The sequence below is a fragment of the Rana temporaria genome, chromosome 3 (genome assembly GCF_905171775.1).
Source record: "Rana temporaria chromosome 3, aRanTem1.1, whole genome shotgun sequence".
Classification (NCBI taxonomy): Eukaryota; Metazoa; Chordata; class Amphibia; order Anura; family Ranidae; genus Rana; species Rana temporaria.
In genome coordinates this window covers 467741148-467759353 of record NC_053491.1, presented here as the reverse complement: position 1 = coordinate 467759353, position 18206 = coordinate 467741148, and the positions used below count along the sequence as shown (strand labels likewise).

Here is an 18206-nt window from a genome sequence, read left to right as displayed (position 1 = left end):
GCAAGTGCCTGATTCCCAAACCACTTACCTGTAAACCTGCGGCGGCGTCTCGTAAAGTCCACCCGCGCAAGCCCTCCTAATTCAAATGATCCTGGTAGGGGGCGTGGATCATTTAAATTAGGCGCGCTCCCGCGCCGATCGTAATGCGCATGCTCCGTCGGGTAAATTACCCGACGTGCATTGCGCTAAATGACGTCTCACGGACGTCATTTGTTTTGACTAACGTAAATGGCGTCCAGCGCCATTCACGGACGACTTACGCAAACGACGTTAAATTTTCAAATTTCGACGCGGGATCGACGGCCATACTTAACATTACGCCACCTAGGGGGCATCTTTATCTTTACGCCGCGTATCGCTTACGGAAACGACGTTAAAACACTACGGCGGGCAAGCGTACGTTAGAGAATCGGCGTGACTAGTCATTTGCATATTCTATGCTGACCGCCACCTAGCGGTCAGCGTAAATATTGCAGCCTAAGATACAACGGCGCAGGCCGTCGTATCTTAGGCATGTTTAAGTGTATCTCAGTTTGAGAATACACTTAAACATAGGATCGGACTTACGTCTGCGTATCTGCTGATACGCAGGCGTAAAGTATTTGAGAATATGGCCCACTATCTCTGCGCTCATCACTTTTTTTCATATCAGGCATTATTGTTTATCCAATATAGGTGATTGCTATTGCACTCAGTTTGATTCTTAATTTTTTGAATTGCTGCCATCACATTGGATTCTTGATTGCACATCCAGCACTCATATCTCTGTTTTAATTTATTACTAATTTTATTTATATTAGTATACGGCATCAATTACTCTCGAATTAGTTTAGTTTAATATTATTTTTGCGCTCATCATCCTTTTTTTAATTTTACTTGTATTTAGTGAGTTGTTGTCACTTCAGATTGAGCTGCATTTATACTCGTTCACATTTATTAGTTTATTTATCCAATTCACTTTGACCAGCGCACAAGATCACTTTCCATTAGCCGTTTTTTTGTGCGGCCATTTAATTTTAACCGGACATGTTGAAAATGTTTTGAAAAACTAACGATTTTCTAATCAATGATGGGAGAATCGTGCGAGAAATATAATCGAAAAAGAAAAGCACATGTGCAAGAAAAGAAAATTCCCAGACACGAAAATGATTTTCTTAGGAACAGGAGGTGAAATTGAAGGCTTGGTTGGTTGAATCTCGAAATCAATGGTGGCGCCATCGGATCGCAAAACACTAAAATTTTCTGATTTTCAAAAGAAAATTCTACCCATGTATGGCCTGCCTTAAAAGTCCCTTTATTGGTGGCATGTTCCTGCATTGTTGTCTCACCTGGCATGATATTATTCGCTTCAGGAGCATGTCTATTGTTCTACTACAAACAAATGAAGGCAGATTTCTATTATTTCAGAACATCGTCGGTGAGTAACTTCACCCCACACCAGGGGAGGTTTAAAATGCAAATTCGTATTTTTACCTTTATATTTATTTAGTGTAGATCATTGAAAATTAAAATTATTGATGTTTTCACGGCAATACTCTTTGTAATTTGTTTTGATTAATTTTATTGTTCCAACTCCTCTTCCGGGAGTATTTTCCTTCTATCTCAGGAGAGCCCTCAGGACATTATTATTTTTTTTTATTTTCATATCTGTTTTTATACATTTAAACAGGTTTTATATTTGTAATGAATATACAGTGTACCTGGAAAGTATTCACAGCGCTTCACTTTTTCCACATTTTGTTATGTTACAGCCTTGTTCCAAAATGGATTAAATTCATTATTTTCCTCAAAAAATTCTACAAACAATCCCCCACAATGACGATGTGAAAGAAGTTTGATTGAAATCTTTGTACATTTATTAACCACTTACTTACTGGGCACATACACCCCCTTCCTGCCCAGGCGGAATTTCAGCTTCCGGCACTGCGTCGCTTTAACCGACAATTGCGCGGTCGTGCAATGTGGCTCCCAAACAAAATTGACGTCCTTTTTTTCCCACAAATAGAACTTTCTTTTGGTGGTATTTGATCACCTCAGCGGTTTTTATTTTTTGCGCTATAAACAAAAAAAGAGCGACAATTTTGAAAAAAAAACACTATTTTTTACTTTTTGCTATAATAAATATCCCAATTTTTTTTTTATATAAAACAATTTTATTTCTCCATTTAGGCCGATACGTATTCTTCTACATATTTTTGGAAAAAAAAAATGGCAATAAGCTATAGCGCCTACAAAATAGGGGACAGAATTTATGTTTTTTTTTTTTTTACCAGTAATGGTGGCGATCTGCGATTTTTAATGGGACTGCGACGTTATGGCGGACACATCGGACACTTTCGACACATTTTTGGGACCATTCACATTTATACACGATCAGTGCTATAAAAATGCACTAATTACTGTATAAATGTGACTGGCAGGGAAGGGGTTAACACTAGGGGGGTGAGGAAGGGGTTAAATGTGTGCCCTGCATAGTGATTCTAACTGTGGGGGGAGGGGGGTGACTGGGGGAGGTGACCGATCCGTGTCTCTATGTACGAGGGACACAGCATCGGTCTCCTCTCCCTGACAGGACGTTGATCTGTGTGTTTACACACACAGAGATCCACGTCCTTGTCTGTGTAACGGCCGAACGCGGGTACCTGGCGGACATCGCGGCCGCCAGGCACGCGCATTGGCACCGCAGTGATGCGGCGGGCGCGCGCCCCCCAGTGGCCGGAGGACCGAGGACGTCTATAGACGTCCTCCCGGCAATTGAGAGCCACCTTGTGGCCGTCTTTTGCCAATGGCTGGGATACAAAGTGGTTAAAAATAAAAAACAAAACAAAAAATCCCACGTACATAAATATTCACAGCCTTTGCCATGACACTCAAAATTGAGCTCAGGTGCAATCTGTTTCCACTGATCATCCTTATGATGTTTCTATAGCTTGGTTGGAGTCCACCTGTGGTACATTCAGTTGATCGGACATGATTTGGAAAGGCACACACCTGTCTATATAAGGTCCCACAGATAACAGTGCATGTCAGAGCACAAACCAAGCCATGAAGTCCAAAGAATTGTCTGTAGACCTTTGAGACAGGATTGTATTGAGGAACAGATCTGGGGAAGGGTACAAAAAAATGTCTGCAGCATTGAAGGTCTCAATGAGCACAGTGGCTCCATCATCCATAATTGGAAGAAGTTTGGAACCACCAGGGCTCTTCCTAGAGCGGGCCGTCCGGCCAATTTGAGCAATTGGGGGAGAAGGGCCTTGGTCAGGGAGGTGACCAAGAACCCGATGGTCACTCTGACAGAGATCCAGTGTTTCTATGTGGAGAGAGAACCTTTCCGAAGAACAACCATCTCTACAGCACTCCATCAATCAGGCATGTATGGTAGAGTGGCCAGACAGAAGCCGGCCTGGTGTTTGCCAAAAGGTGCCTGAAGGAATCTCAGACCATGAGAAACAAAATTCTCTGGTCTGATGAAACAAAGATTGAACTCCTTGGCCTGAATGGCAAGGGTCATGTCTGGAGGAAACCAGCCACCGCTCATCACCTGGCCAATACCATCCCTACAGTGAAGCATGGTGGTGGCAGCATCATGCTGTGGGGGATGTTTTTCAGCGGCAGGAACTGGGAGAGTAGTCAGGATCGAGAGAAAGATGAATGCAAAAATGTACAGACGTTCTTGGTGAAAACCTGCTGCCAGTGACGGCTGGTGCTCAAAATATTTGGGGGGCGCAAACGAAAAAAAAAAAAAAAAAGAAAAAAATTGCAGCCTCACTGTGCCCATCAAATGCAGCCACTGTGCCATCAATTGTCACCACTGTGCCATGCCATCAAATGCAGTCACTGTGCCATGCCATCAAACGCAGCCACTGTGGCATCAATTGTCACCACTGTGCCATCAATTATCACCACTGTGCCATGCCATCAAATGCAGTCACTATGCCATCAATTCGCACCACTGTGCTATGTCATCAAACACAGCCACTGTGCCATGCCATTAAACGCAGCCACTGTGCCATCAATTGTCACCACTGTGCCATGCCATCAAACGCAGCCACTGTGCCCCTCAATTGTCGCCACTGTGCCAATTGTCACCACTGTGCTCTTTAATTGTCGCCAATGTGCCCATTGTTGCCACTGTGCATGTCACTGTGCCCTTTAATTGTTGCCACTGTGCCCATTGTCACCACTGTGCCCATTGATGCCACTGTGCCCTTTGTCGCCACTGTGGCCATTGATGCCACTGTGCCCTTTGTCGCCTCTGTGCCCATTGTTGCCGCTGTGCCCTGTAAAATGCACTTACCTTTCTCCTTCCTCATCCCTCAATGTCTTCTCCTGCCCTGGTGATGCTTCAGCCAATCAGTTTACCGATAACCAGAATCGGTGAACCTGATTGGCTGAGACGGTTGTCAGTCTTATCCAAGGAACGCACCCCCTGTACGTTCCGAGGATAAGCATCCGGGAGACGAGGGCTATACTCGGAAAGCCTATCAGAGCCGCTGGCTCTCATAGGCACTTCCGCACAGCCAACCAGCTGCCGTTATTCAGGTGGTCGGCACTCAAGTTCCGGCCATCTGAATAGACCAGCGGCAGCTGGCAACAATAACATACATTCATGCAATGCATGAATGTATGTTATTTCAGTGGTGGTGCGGAGCCACCAGAGGGTGGTAGATCTGTGCTGGGAGAATTTTGGCTGGCAGAGGGAATGTATGCTTAACCGGTTAAGGACCGCCGCACGACTATTTACGTTGGCAGAATGGCACGGCTGGGCACATGGATGTACAGGTATGTCCCCTTTAAGACGCCCAGCTGTGGGTCGCGAGTGCGCTGCCGGCGGCACGCTCACAACCCTGTCCTGTCCTCTGTGACCACGCCCGCGGGACCCGATCGCCGCCAGTTTCCCACGATCGGGTCACAGAGAGGAAGAACGGGGAGAGGTAAGTTAAACAAACCTTCCCCGTTCTTCCTAGTGTGGCTGTCGGTGATCGTCTGTTCCCTGTGTCAGGGAACGACGATCAGTGACGTCACACGCACAGCCACGCCCCCCCACAGTAAGAACACTCCCTTAGTACACACTTAACCCCTACAGCGCCCCCTCTTGGGTAACCCCTTCACTACGAGTGTCATTTTCACAGTAAACAGTGCATTTGTATAGCACTTTTCGCTGTAAAAATGACAATAGTCCCAATATATATTTGTTATACTAGTAATGGCAGCAATCAGCGACTTATAGCAGGACTGCTATATTGCGACGACCAATCTGACACTAACTAACATGTTTGACATTCATTTTGTGGGAACCAGTGACACTAATGCAGTGATCAGTGCTAAAAATATACACTGTCACTGTACTAATGACACTGGCTAGGAAGGGTTAAACATCTAGGGTGATCAAAGGGTTAAATGTGTGCCTATGTGTACTATGTGTGCTGCTTTTAGTAAGGGATGTGCTGGATTTTATTCACTCCTTTGCAGGGAAATAAAATCCATTGCATCCCCACGGTCTGGGCGCAGCCCTGCATTGTTTACATAGGCAGAGCTCTGTCCAGCCTCTCTCCTCGATGATCAGAGGGTGCCAGCAGACATCCATTGGCCTGGCCCCTCGCTGATAGGCTTCTGCTGTGATTAACCACTTGCCGTCCAACCTAATGGAACGGCTGGGCGCGCGCCTGCAGCGCGTACACGGAGCCGATGCTCGTGCCCGGTGAGCGCGATGACCAGCTGACACCCGCAATAGCTTGTGACAGACTGAGAACCATGATCAGTGTGTGTAAACACACAGATTACAGTTCTCTCAGGGGAGAGGAGACTGATCGTGTGTTCATACAAAGTATTGATAAGGATTGACCCCTTACACAACCTCAGGGCTTAACCCATTCTGCCGTTTGACCCAAATCATGAAAGCATTCAGAGAGTGAGGAGCAGACTGCCTGCTTTCTGTGTCCAGCCATAGAGAGAGGCCAAACCCTTTATTTCCTATAGCTTTATAGACAAAATGATATCAATCACATGAACACATTTGATTGGCTTAGTCCATATATAGTCCCTTATTACACGCCCCTGTGACGTCTGTTTTAGGCATACTGCACACGTTTCAAACGTCTTTGGGGGCCATTTTTGTTTCTTCGGTGGAGGGGGCCATGGGAGGAGCTGTTTAGGAGGGGTTTGAAGGCATCCGTTTTCACTCTTAAATCCTGGCCGAGATTTTAACCCTATAATGTCTTTTAAGGAAACTACCAGCATTGTAACTAGGGTTGTCCCGATACCACTTTTTTGGGTTGTACCGATACTTTTTTTTAAATGTGTCCCCAAATGCAGCCATGTCCCCCCCCCACATTCCAGCCATGTCCCCCCCATATATGCAGCCATGTCCCCCCACAAATGCAGCCATGTCCCCCCACAGATGCAGCCATGTCCCCCCACAGATGCAGCCATGTCTCCCCCCATATCCAGCCATGTCTCCCCCCATATCCAGCCATGTCCCCCCATATGCAGCCATGTCCCCCCCCATATCCAGCCATGTCCCCCCATATCCAGCCATGTCCCCCCATGCAGCCATGTCCCCCCATATGCAGCCATGTCTCCCCCCATATCCAGCCATGTCCCCCATATGCAGCCATGTCTCCCCCCCATATGCAGCCATGTCTCCCCCATATCCCCCCCCCATGCAGCCATGTCCCCCCATATGCAGCCATGTCTCCCCCCCATATCCAACCATGTCCCCCATATGCAGCCATGTCTTCCCCCATATCCAGCCATGTCCCCCCATATGCAGCCATGTCTCCCCCCCATATCCAGCCATGTCCCCCATATGCAGCCATGTCTACCCCAATATCCAGCCATGTCTCCCCCCATATCCAGCCATGTCCCCCATATGCAGCCATGTCCCCCTTACCTGCATCCCGCTGCCGCCGACTGGTTAATACGCGTGGGGAACATTACAGCTTTCATTTGAATAGCTGTAATGATTTGCGCCGCGCTGCGTATAGACACTCCCCCTTGCTTGGGATTGGACAGTTCACCCGAGCAAGGGGGTGTCTCTATACGCGGCGCGGCGCGAATCATTACAGCTATTCAAATGAAAGCTGTAATGTTCCCCGCGCGTATTAACCAGTCGGCGGCAGCGGCAATGCGGCGGGATGCGGCGTAACTGCGGCGGCGGCGGGGGGGGGAGTATTCTATTTCGGTATCGGGGGTATTTGCGGGAGTACGAGTACTCCTGCAAATACTCGGAATCGGTCCCGATGGTATCGGGACAACCCTAATTGTAACATATACCCATACATATGTATATATATATTGTGAAGGATATGTCAGTGTAATTCTCCCTGCTTGGTTAAATTGTGGGTTAGAGGTAAAATGGATATTGACATGTTAATGACCCGTCTGCAGCTAGCTCCTTATTTCAAAGGGATGTTAATCCTGTTTACTGTGATTAGAGGTGACTCATGTTATGTATTCTGATTGCTTCATTATGCGGTGCCAGGCTGCCCAGCTAATGTGTTCTGTACACCTTGTAATTAACATTTTTTTGCTGAAATGACTGTTTACAGGGCATAGAGACATAATAGTTAACTGATTCCTTTTAAAAATTATTAAAAATTGATAAAAAAACAATCATATAATGTGCCTGCAGTGTAGTTTCGTTTTTGCTGTTGTTTGCTGGTTCTCTGATGTACAGAGAGCCACTAGAGGGCAGTCAGCCAATAGAGATCAGTGATACTTTGTCTAAAACTCCTCAGCACCAATCCAGTTTCGTTTTACACACAATAATCACATTAGTGACCACCGTGAGAAATCTCCCAGCACTGTGGTTATCAGGAAACAGGCAACCAGGAAGTGTCCAAAACAGAGAGGATTTACAGCAACATGAAAGCAAAAACGAACAATGAGGACATGAAACCAGGACTGCAGCAAGGTAAAGGAAGCTATTTAGCTAAAAAAAAAAATTCCTTTAGTGACCCTTTAAGGATTTAGCTTGTAAAACTGTATTTATAACCAGCAGCAAGCTGCCAATAAATCAGTCTTGGTTCCAGCATTCAGTCTTGACTCATGTGTGGATGATCCTGTGATGTTCTTGTATGGAGAGGAGGGAATGCTTGACGGGGATATCATACCGATACCGTCACAATTGGTTGGCAGCAGAGGGATTTTCCCTTCTACTCTCCCTTACACCAGGATTCCAAGCAGACACTGGGAACAGTGAATGGAAGGCTGCTACACCCTGCTTAAAAGAAATACACTGAAAGAACTACTGGAAGTTCGTGGAAGGATTGCTAGCAACAAAACCAAGCGGGTCATCATAGCAGAATTAATGGAGCTAGACCAGGAGGACGGGATTGCAGCAACGCCAGCAGTACAAGAGATGGAGACACCAGTGATTCAGGAAGAGGAATCACCAGCCAACAAGCTAATGAGAGAGAAGCTAGCGTGGTTCGGCCCGAACCCAACGCCGGATGTGGTGCTGAAAGTGATGGACCTGTTAGTAAACGCAGAACTACAGGAGGCTAAACAAATAAGAGACGCAGAGCTACAGAAGGATAAACAAATAAGAGACGCAGAACTACAGTTAAAACTGGCAGCAGTCCAACAAGCAGCCGCACATTCTCCAAACAGTGAGTACAGCACAGCAGACACAAGGAAGATTCCGTTTAGCGCTTTTAAAGCTTTTGATGAAAAGGACTGTGAGATTGATAACTACCTGGCAGATTTTGAGCGACAATGTAACCTGCACCGAATAGCTAGAGGAGAGTGGGTTTCAATATTGTCAGGCAAACTGTCAGGCAAAGCTTCTGATGCTTTCCGGACCGTGCAAGATCAGGATATCCATAGCTACGCCAGGGTTAAAGAAGTGCTCCTGGCTCGTTATGCAGTAACCCCAGAGTCCCACCGACAGAAGTTCAGGGACTCACGCAAAACCACGAAAGACTCTTACGCGGAATGGGCATGCCAGTTGTCCCTGTCGGCCTCTAACTGGGTTAACAGCAGCCAGGGGACCAACGCAGAGGACATTTTGCAACTAATGCTCCTGGAGCAATTTTACAATCACATCCAGACGGATGTCAAAGATTGGGTGAGAGATCGCAGGCCCATGACTCTACCAGAGGCCGCGAAGTTGGCGGATGAATATGCGGATACTCGCAAGACAAACCAGGTCACACCATGGGTACAACCTCCACGACCAACGGCGCCCTCACACCCACCAGCCGCTAGATACCAACCGCCTAACAGACCGATGACATCGAGCCCTCGCTATCCACGCCAGGAGGACAACGAACAACGCTGCTTCCGGTGCAAACAGTTGGGTCACTTCAAGCAGAATTGCCCCCTGAATGACAACACCAGATCAAATTGGTCTCAACCTGGGTACCGCCCACCAGCAGCAGCCCATTGTGTAGACTCGGCTTGGGATCCCCAGGAGCTGGGTCAGGAAGAACCATTGGGCACCCCTTACGAAGCCCTCATGGTACAATCTGTTATTACGGACAACAGGGAACACCATTGTCAGCTGGTCATGGGCGACAGCCATGAGCCGGAGGGGCCTTGGAGGGAGCTGGGCAGAAAGAGGCACCGCCAGCTACCCTCCAAGAAGAAGAGGTCCTGGAAGTCATATAACCAGCGGACCTGGGAGGAGAAGAAGCGACTGGAGGAGATGGAATCGCAGCGGGCGCCCCAGATGCGGGCCGAGATGTTCGCCAAGGGCCCACCGGTGGCCCCTTACACCACCACCCAGTTCCTGATGATGAAGGACCACGTGGAAAGCCTGCAGGACATGAGCAAGCAGGAGCTGATCCGTGAATACATGGAGCTGGAGGAGTGCATAAGCCGCATGGAGGAGGAGAACAACCGCCTGAGGTCACAGCAGGCCGACCCCCCCAGGCTCCATGAACTGGAGATGGAGCTGGAGAAGCTCCAAGAGGAGAACCGGCGGCTGCGGAGGGAGCAGGGGGTGGCTGACCTTATGGGGCTCTGATTCCCCTCCCCCCCGGACTCTGAGCACCAGTGTTACAGCATTTCAACAAATATAACTTTTCCTTTTTATGAATCTCCTGTGATTGTCACTTCAGAGCCATAACCTGCCCCTCCCATAGCGGGACACCTAGACGGCGGCGCACAGACCCATTCGCCGTCTTCACACTGACTTCTGGTGACTCTGCAGATCGCACAAAGACTTGGGGACTGACCGGCGTGTGATCTGACAACCCGGTGGCATACCTGAGTCGGAAGCAGTTACCAATGGAGGTCAGTCACGCCAAACGGAGTTAACCTCGGACTAAAAGCTCTGAACCCGTCAACCCTACTGGACCAGGGAAGGTCCAACCGGGTTTGCCGTAGCAGGGAGAAAAAGGGGGGCCATTGTGAAGGATATGTCAGTGTAATTCTCCCTGCTTGGTTAAATTGTGGGTTAGAGGTAAAATGGATTCATGTGTTACAAGCTATTGACATGTTAATGACCCGTCTGCAGCTAGCTCCTTATTTCAAAGGGATGTTAATCCTGTTTACTGTGATTAGAGGTGACTCATGTTATGTATTCTGATTGCTTCATTATGCGGTGCCAGGCTGCCCAGCTAATGTGCTCTGTACACCTTGTAATTAACTTCCCTGATGTCATTATTTAAAGAAAATGTGTCTCAGGTCGGCTCCGAATTGTCTGGCTATATTCTGTATGAGAAACTCCAGAGTGTGTGAAAAGGGGGTGGAGCTCCGATTGTTCCTTGATTAAGGATTTAGCTTGTAAAACTGTATTTATAACCAGCAGCAAGCTGCCAATAAATCAGTCTTGGTTCCAGCATTCAGTCTTGACTCATGTGTGGATGATCCTGTGATGTTCTTGTATGGAGAGGAGGGAATGCTTGACAGGGATATCATACCGATACCGTCACATATATATATAGATAAAGAAATAAAAACAATATAAGAATGTAAAAAAAATAGAAGAATAGAAGAAAAGAAAAACAACATTTCAGTGGTTCTAATCATAACACAAAATATTCATTTTAGTAACTTCCATCACAGTATGAAGGACTGATCTCTCTCTTCAACTAGTCACTTCCATCCCCCTTACAGTTAGAATACAGTGAGGGAACACAGTTAACCCCTTGATCGCCCCCCCTAGTGTTAACCCCTTCCCTGCCAGTGACATTTATACAGTAATAAGTGCATTTTTATAGCACTGATCGCTGTATAAATGTGAATGGTCCCAAAAATGTGTCAAGTGTCCGATGTGTCCTACACAATATTACAGTCCTGATAAAAAGATTGCCGTCATTACTAGTAAAAAAAAAAAAATAATAAAAAGGCCATAAATCTATCCCCTATTTTGTAGACGCTATAACTTTTGCGCAAACCAATCAATATACGCTTATTGTGATTTTTTTTTTTTTTTTTTTTAAGCAAAAATATGTAGAAGAATACGTATCGGCCTAAACTGAGGAAAAAAATTGGATATTTATCATAGCAAAGAGTAAAAGATATTGTGTTTTTGTCCAAATTTACGTTTTGTTTATAACGCAAAAAAATCGAAATTCTTTTGTTTATAACGCAAAAAATTGCCAAATCGCCATAAATGCTCTGGTCAGGAAGGGGGTAAAATCTTCCGGGGCTGAAGTGGTTAATCACAGCAGAAGCGGCGCGTCGGTGCCCTCTACACGGAAGTGCAGAATCCTGTAAAAATAATGGGGCAGATCCACATACATCCGCTGCGCCCGGCGCAGATGTAAGATACGCTATGCCGCTGTAACTTACTCGGCTTTGGTTTGAATCCTCAATGAATTCGCGCCGTAGGTTACGGCGACGTAGTGTATCTCTCGCGGCGGATTTCAAATTGGGCGGGTAGGGGGCGTGTTTCATTTAAATGAAGCGCGTCCCCGCGCCGAACGAACTGCGCATGCGCCATCTGTAAAAACTTCCAGGGTGCATTGCTCCAAATGACGTCGCAAGGACGTCATTGTTTTCAACGTGAACGTAAATGGCGTCCAGCCCCATTCACGGACGACTTACGCAAACAACGTAAAATTTTCAAAACTAGACGCGGGAACGACGGCTATACTTAACATTGAGTACGCCACCATATAGCAGCTTTAACTATACGCCGGAAAAAGCCGAACGGAAACAACGTAAAAAAATGCGGCGGCCGCTCGTACGTTCGTGGATCGTCGGAAATAGCTAACGCCACTTAGTGGACGCCGAAAAATTGCATCTAAGATCCGACAGCGTACAAAGACGTACGCCTGTCGGATCTAACACAGATGCCGTCATATCTTGTTTTGGGGATACCAAAACAAAGATACGACGCGCAAAATTTGAAATTACGCGTAATTTCTTTGAGGATCTGCCCCAGTATATGGGATTCTGCACAGAACAGCCGACCTGTACCAATCTGCTATAGGGCGGTTGGCAAGCAGTTAATCCGAGGACTTCTTAAAGTAACTCACCAAAAGCCAAGCGGAGCCATTCAGGAATGCTCGGAAAGACTCAGAAAGACATGGAAATACTCCATTCCCGAGCCTTGCCATGGTCAGCCGAGCTGTCCTTGGGTCTTTCCGGCCATTTCTGAGACTCTCCCCCCCCCCCCCCCCCCCCTCTGGCCACATACGGTATTGCATGCCATTGAAGTCAATGCGGAACAAATTATTTTCGTTTCCATTGACTTCAATTGGGAAACCCACTTTGATATGCGAGTGCTTTGAATTGCGAGAATTCTCCTGGAATGGATTATGCTCGTAATACGAGGTTCCACTGTAACCACTTTCTAAAAGTCAGTATTTTCATAATAAACTGGAACTAGGTAGAACTAAAGGCAAAACTTTTTTGTTTTTAATTTTGGAGGAGAGGGAGGCTTATAACCTCTAAGGCCTCGTACACACGATCTGTTAACCAGAGAACAACGGTCTGATGGACCATTTTCATCGGTCAAAATCGATCGTGTGTGGGCCCCATAGGTTATTTAACCATCGGTTAAAAAAAAGCCAACTTGCTTTAAATTTAACCGATGGATTCCTAACCGATAGGTCAAAACCGATCGTTAGTAGGCACGACCATCGGTTAAAAATCCACGCATGCTCAGAATCAAGTCGACGCATGCTTGGAAGCATTGAACTTCGTTTTTTTTCAGCACGTCGTTGTGTTTTACGTCACCGCGTTAAATAACCGATGGTGTGTAGGCGCGATGGACCATCAGTCAGCTTCATCGGTTAACTGATGACAACGGTCCTTCAGACCGTTCTCATCGGATGGACTGATCGTGTGTACGAGGCTTAAAATGTTTATTTTTGCCACTTGTGTGCCATTGGAGGAATCCTCTTCACTTTCTATGCCATAGCCAACATCAGGAAGTGGGGAAAACCCTCTAAAGTGAGGGAATCCTGAGGTTTCACCAGGGTTATCGGAACTAGTGTCTCCATTGGAAGATATTCACACTACTTTTGTTTGGGGGACAGCCCAAAATTTTGTAATTTTATTTTCACTTTTAGTGATAATGGTTAAACAGGACTGTGACGGACCCAACCGGGACAGGGGCTTTTAGAGAAGACTGCAGGGTGGCCTCTTGCCTATGGGCCCTGGCTTTTAAGGGAACACTACTCCTCGTAATCCGAGGTTCCACTGTATTTATATTTTTAGAGAAAGTGCACTCCTTGGGCCAGATCCACAGTGAGAGAACGCCGGCGTATCTACGGATACGCCGGCGTACTTTCAAATTTCCCGCGTCGTATCTTTAGTTTGAATCCTCAAACCAAGATACGACGGCATCTGGGTTTGATCCGACAGGCGTACGGCTTCGTACGCCTTCGGATCGTAGATGCAATACTTCGGCGTCCGCTGGGTGGAGTTTGCGTCGTTTTCCGCGTCGGGTATGCAAATTTGCTATTTCAGACGATCCACGAATGTAGGCGCGGCCGTCGCATTCTCTTACGTCGTCTCTAGTCGGCTTTTTCCGGCGTATAGTTAAAGCTGGTATTTTGCGGCGTATAGTTAGACTTGTCATGTTAAGTATGGCCGTCGTTCCCGCGTCGAAATTTATTTTTTTTGTTTTTGCGTAAGTTGTCCGTGAATCGGGATGGACGTAAATCACGACTAAGTTTAAAAAATGACGTCCTTGCGACGTCATTTCGCGCAATGCACGGCAGGAAATTTCGAAACGGAGCATGCGCAGTTCATCCGGCGCGGGGACGCGCTTCATTTAAATGAATCACGCCCCCTAATCGCCGATTTGAATTCCGCCGCCAGAGATACACTACGCCGCCGTAACTTACGGCGCAAATTTGTTGTGGGTTTGAAACAAAGCCAAGTAAGGTGGGAGCTGCAAGTAGAGAAGGCTGAAGTGAGGGCTAAGTTGCTAGAAATCTGCTCCATATTTGAATCTGTTTGTTAATGGCTCTCCGAATATCTTGGTTCCGTAGGCTGTAGATCAGAGGATTGAATAATGGCGTCACCAGGGTGTAAAGCAAGGACAGACCTTTGTTTATATTGACCGAATGACTGCTCGGTGGGAAAATATAAATGGACGTAAGGGTTCCATAATAAACACACACAATGGTCAGGTGGGAGCTGCAAGTAGAGAAGGCTTTCTGTCTGCCGGTGGTGGTTGGAATCTTCAGGATTGTGCGAAGGATGGAGATATACAGGGAGTGCAGAATTATTAGGCAAATGAGTATTTTGACCACATCATCCTCTTTATGCATGTTGTCTTACTCCAAGCTGTATAGGCTCGAAAGCCTACTACCAATTAAGCATATTAGGTAATGTACATCTCTGTAATGAGAAGGTGTGTGGTCTAATGACATCAACACCCTATATCAGGTGTGCATAATTATTAGGCAACTTCCTTTCCTTTGGCAAAATGGGTCAAGAGAAGGACTTGACAGGCTCAGAAAAGTCAAAAATAGTGAGATATCTTGCAGAGGGATGCAGCACTCTTAAAATTGCAAAACTTCTGAAGCGTGATCATCGAACAATCAAGCGTTTCATTCAAAATAGTCAACAGGGTCGCAAGAAGCGTGTGGAAAAACCAAGGGGCAAAATAACTGCCCATGAACTGAGAAAAGTCAAGCGTGCAGCTGCCAAGATGCCACTTGCCACCAGTTTGGCCATATTTCAGAGCTGCAACGTCACTGGAGTGCCCAAAAGCACAAGGTGTGCAATACTCAGAGACATGGCCAAGGTAAGAAAGGCTGAAAGACGACCACCACTGAACAAGACACACAAGCTGCAACGTCAAGACTGGGCCAAGAAATATCTCAAGAATGATTTTTCTAAGGTTTTATGGACTGCTGAAATGAGAATGAGTCTTGATGGGCCAGATGGATGGGCCCGTGGCTGGATTGGTAAAGGGCAGAGAGCTCCAGTCCGACTCAGACGCCAGCAAGGTGGAGGTGGAGTACTGGTTTGGGCTGGTATCATCAAAGATGAGCTTGTGGGGCATTTTCGGGTTGAGGATGGAGTCAAGCTCAACTCCCAGTCCTACTGCCAGTTTCTGGAAGACACCTTCTTCAAGCAATGGTACAGGAAGAAGTCTGCATCCTTCAAGAAAAACATGATTTTCATGCAGGACAATGCTCCATCACACGTGTCCAAGTACTCCACAGCGTGGCTGGCAAGAAAGGGTATAAAAGAAGAAAAACTAATGACATGGCCTCCTTGTTCACCTGATCTGAACCCCATTGAGAACCTGTGGTCCATCATCAAATGTGAGATTTACAAGGAGGGAAAACAGTACACCTCTCTGAACAGTGTCTGGGAGGCTGTGGTTGCTGCTGCACGCAATGTTGATGGTGAACAGATCAAAACACTGACAGAATCCATGGATGGCAGGCTTTTGAGTGTCCTTGCAAAGAAAGGTGGCTATATTGGTCACTGATTTGTTTTTGTTTTGTTTTTGAATGTCAGAAATGTATATTTGTGAATGTTGAGATGTTATATTGGTTTCACTGGTAAAAATAAATAATTGAAATGGGTATATATATATTTTTTGTTAAGTTGCCTAATAATTATGCACAGTAATAGTCACCTGCACACACAGATATCCCTCTAAAATAGCTAAAACTAAAAACAAACTAAAAACTACTTCCAAAAATATTCAGCTTTGATATTAATTAGTTTTTTGGGTTCATTGAGAACATGGTGGTTGTTCAATAATAAAATTAATCCTCAAAAATACAACTTGCCTAATAATTCTGCACTCCCTGTAGGTGGCCGAAATGAAGAGAAATGGAGAAAGAATGACGGGAAAAGACACTAAAGAAGTGACCCATTCCACAGCTGAGATGTCTGAACATGAAAGTTCTACCACTGGAGAAATATCACAGTAGAAATGATTGATAATATTTGGACCGCAGAACTCTAACCTGGTTAAGAAAATATATATTATAAATGACAGCATGAAGCCCAGCAACCAACAAGAGATGACTATCTGAACTTGATTTCCAAAGGTCATGATTATCGTATAATGTAAAGGTTTACAAATGGCCACTTGTCGATCGAAGGACATGGCGGCCAACAGCAAACATTGAGCAATGGTAGGGACACCCAACAAGTAGAACTGGGCAAGACATCGGCTAACAGACACGTTACCACCACCAACCAGTATCAGCCATAACATGTTGGGCACAATGTTACTGGTGAAGAGGATTTCGGACAAAGACAACTGGCTGAGAAAGAAGTACGCGGGGCAATGGAGACTCTGGTTGACCACCACCAGGACAATGACAAGAAAATTGCTGGTTAATGCCATTATATGTATAATTAAAAACAAGACAAAAACTAAAATCGTGAGGTCGTGGAGCTTTCCGAATCCCAAGAGCAAAAATTCTAGGACTAATGTCTGGTTCCTCTCAACCATCGTTTGAAGACCAGAAGACCGTAGAAGGTTGGAGAGAAGCAGGAAAAAGGATGAACGAATAAATCCTGAAAAAAAGAATAAAAAAAAAATTGTAATTCACGTAAAGGAAATGCCAGAAGTGTAAGCTTTTAGACATATGTAGGACAGGGAGTTAAGGAGTTGGCATGATCACCAGGTCAAAGAAAGGCAAAAGGAAGAAAAAAAGAAAATAATTAGAGTGCTGGAATAAGTGAAGGGTAAGCAATTATTATATTTTAATATATTATATTTATTATTATTAGGTTTACATACATTATGGAGTGAAGTAGACTTCTTGGTAACGTTTGTTGTTGAAACTAGACATGTGCAATTCGTTTAGTTTCTAATTCGTTTTTTAACGAAAATTCGGAAATTCATTAATTCCGAATTTTCGTATTAACAAATTTTCTATTTCCGATTTTTCGGACTTCCGAAAATGTCAAATTTCCGAATTTTCGTATTTCCGAATTTTTCCATTTTCGGACTTCCGAAATTTCGAATTTCCGAATTTTTTAATTTCCGAATTTTTAATTTCTGTATTTCCGAATTTTTTAATTTTCCGAATTTTCGCATTTCCGAATTTCGGATTTTCGTAAGTTCGAAAAATACGAAAAAATTTTGTTTTTTTTAATTTTCACATTTTTTTATTTTAGAAATTCCGAATTTTAGAAATTTCGAATTTTTTATTTTTTTAAATTTTCAAGTTTATTACTTTTGGAAATTCCGATTTTTTTAATTTTTTTTTCATTTTCACATTTTTGAATTTTAGGAATCTTGAATTTTTAAATTTTTTAAATTTCGAAGATTGAATTTTTTATGTTTCGACTTTTCGAATATTTGAATTTTCTAAAAAAAAAAATTCGAATTTTTTATTTTCGAATTTCCAATATTCTAATTTTTTATTTTTTTATTTTTCGAATTTTCGAATTTTTCATTTTCGATTTTCAAATTTTCGAATTTTCGAAATTTCGAATATTTCATTTTTTATGTTTCGAATTTTCGAATATTTGAATTTTCGAATATTCGAATTTTTAATTTTTTCGAATTTTCAGATTTCGAATATTCGAATTTTCGACTTTTTCATTTTCTGAATTTTCGAATTTTCGAATTTTTCATTTTCGATTTTTAAATTTTCAAATTTTCGAATTTTTAATTTTTTAATTTACGAATGAAAATAACAAATTAAAAAATTAAATAAATCCAAATTTCGAATTTTTTATTTTTCGAATTTACAAATGAAAATTAAAAAATTGAAAATTCGAAAATTAAAAAAATCGAGGAATCAAAAATTAAAAAAATTGGAATTTTCGAAATTCAGAATTTCCGAAATTGTAAAATTGTCGAAATTGTGGAT

The 18206-nt window shown here is 44.4% G+C and overlaps 1 protein-coding gene across 1 annotated transcript; it reads right to left on the bottom strand.

The window, feature by feature from the left end:
• Positions 1 to 14324: 14324 nt before the first annotated feature.
• Positions 14325 to 16834, bottom strand: LOC120930627 (olfactory receptor 10A3-like). The gene is made up of 2 exons (XM_040341803.1): positions 16185 to 16834; positions 14325 to 14619 (listed from the first exon to the last, which is right to left on the bottom strand). Exons 1-2 carry the CDS (start codon positions 16832 to 16834, stop codon positions 14325 to 14327), a joined length of 945 nt encoding a protein of 314 aa, XP_040197737.1.
• Between the last annotated feature and the right edge of the window lie 1372 nt (positions 16835 to 18206).

What these genes read in the sequence shown, in the direction of transcription:
- LOC120930627 (XM_040341803.1), bottom strand. Translation starts at nt 16,834, where the DNA reads ATGGTTGAGAGGAACCAGACATTAGTCCTAGAATTTTTGCTCTTGGGA. An exon ending in TTTCTCTTCATTTCGGCCAC is followed by an intron (nt 14,620 to 16,184) that starts CTACAGGGAGTG and finishes TCTGCACTCCCT; the next exon opens with GTATATCTCCATCCTTCGCA.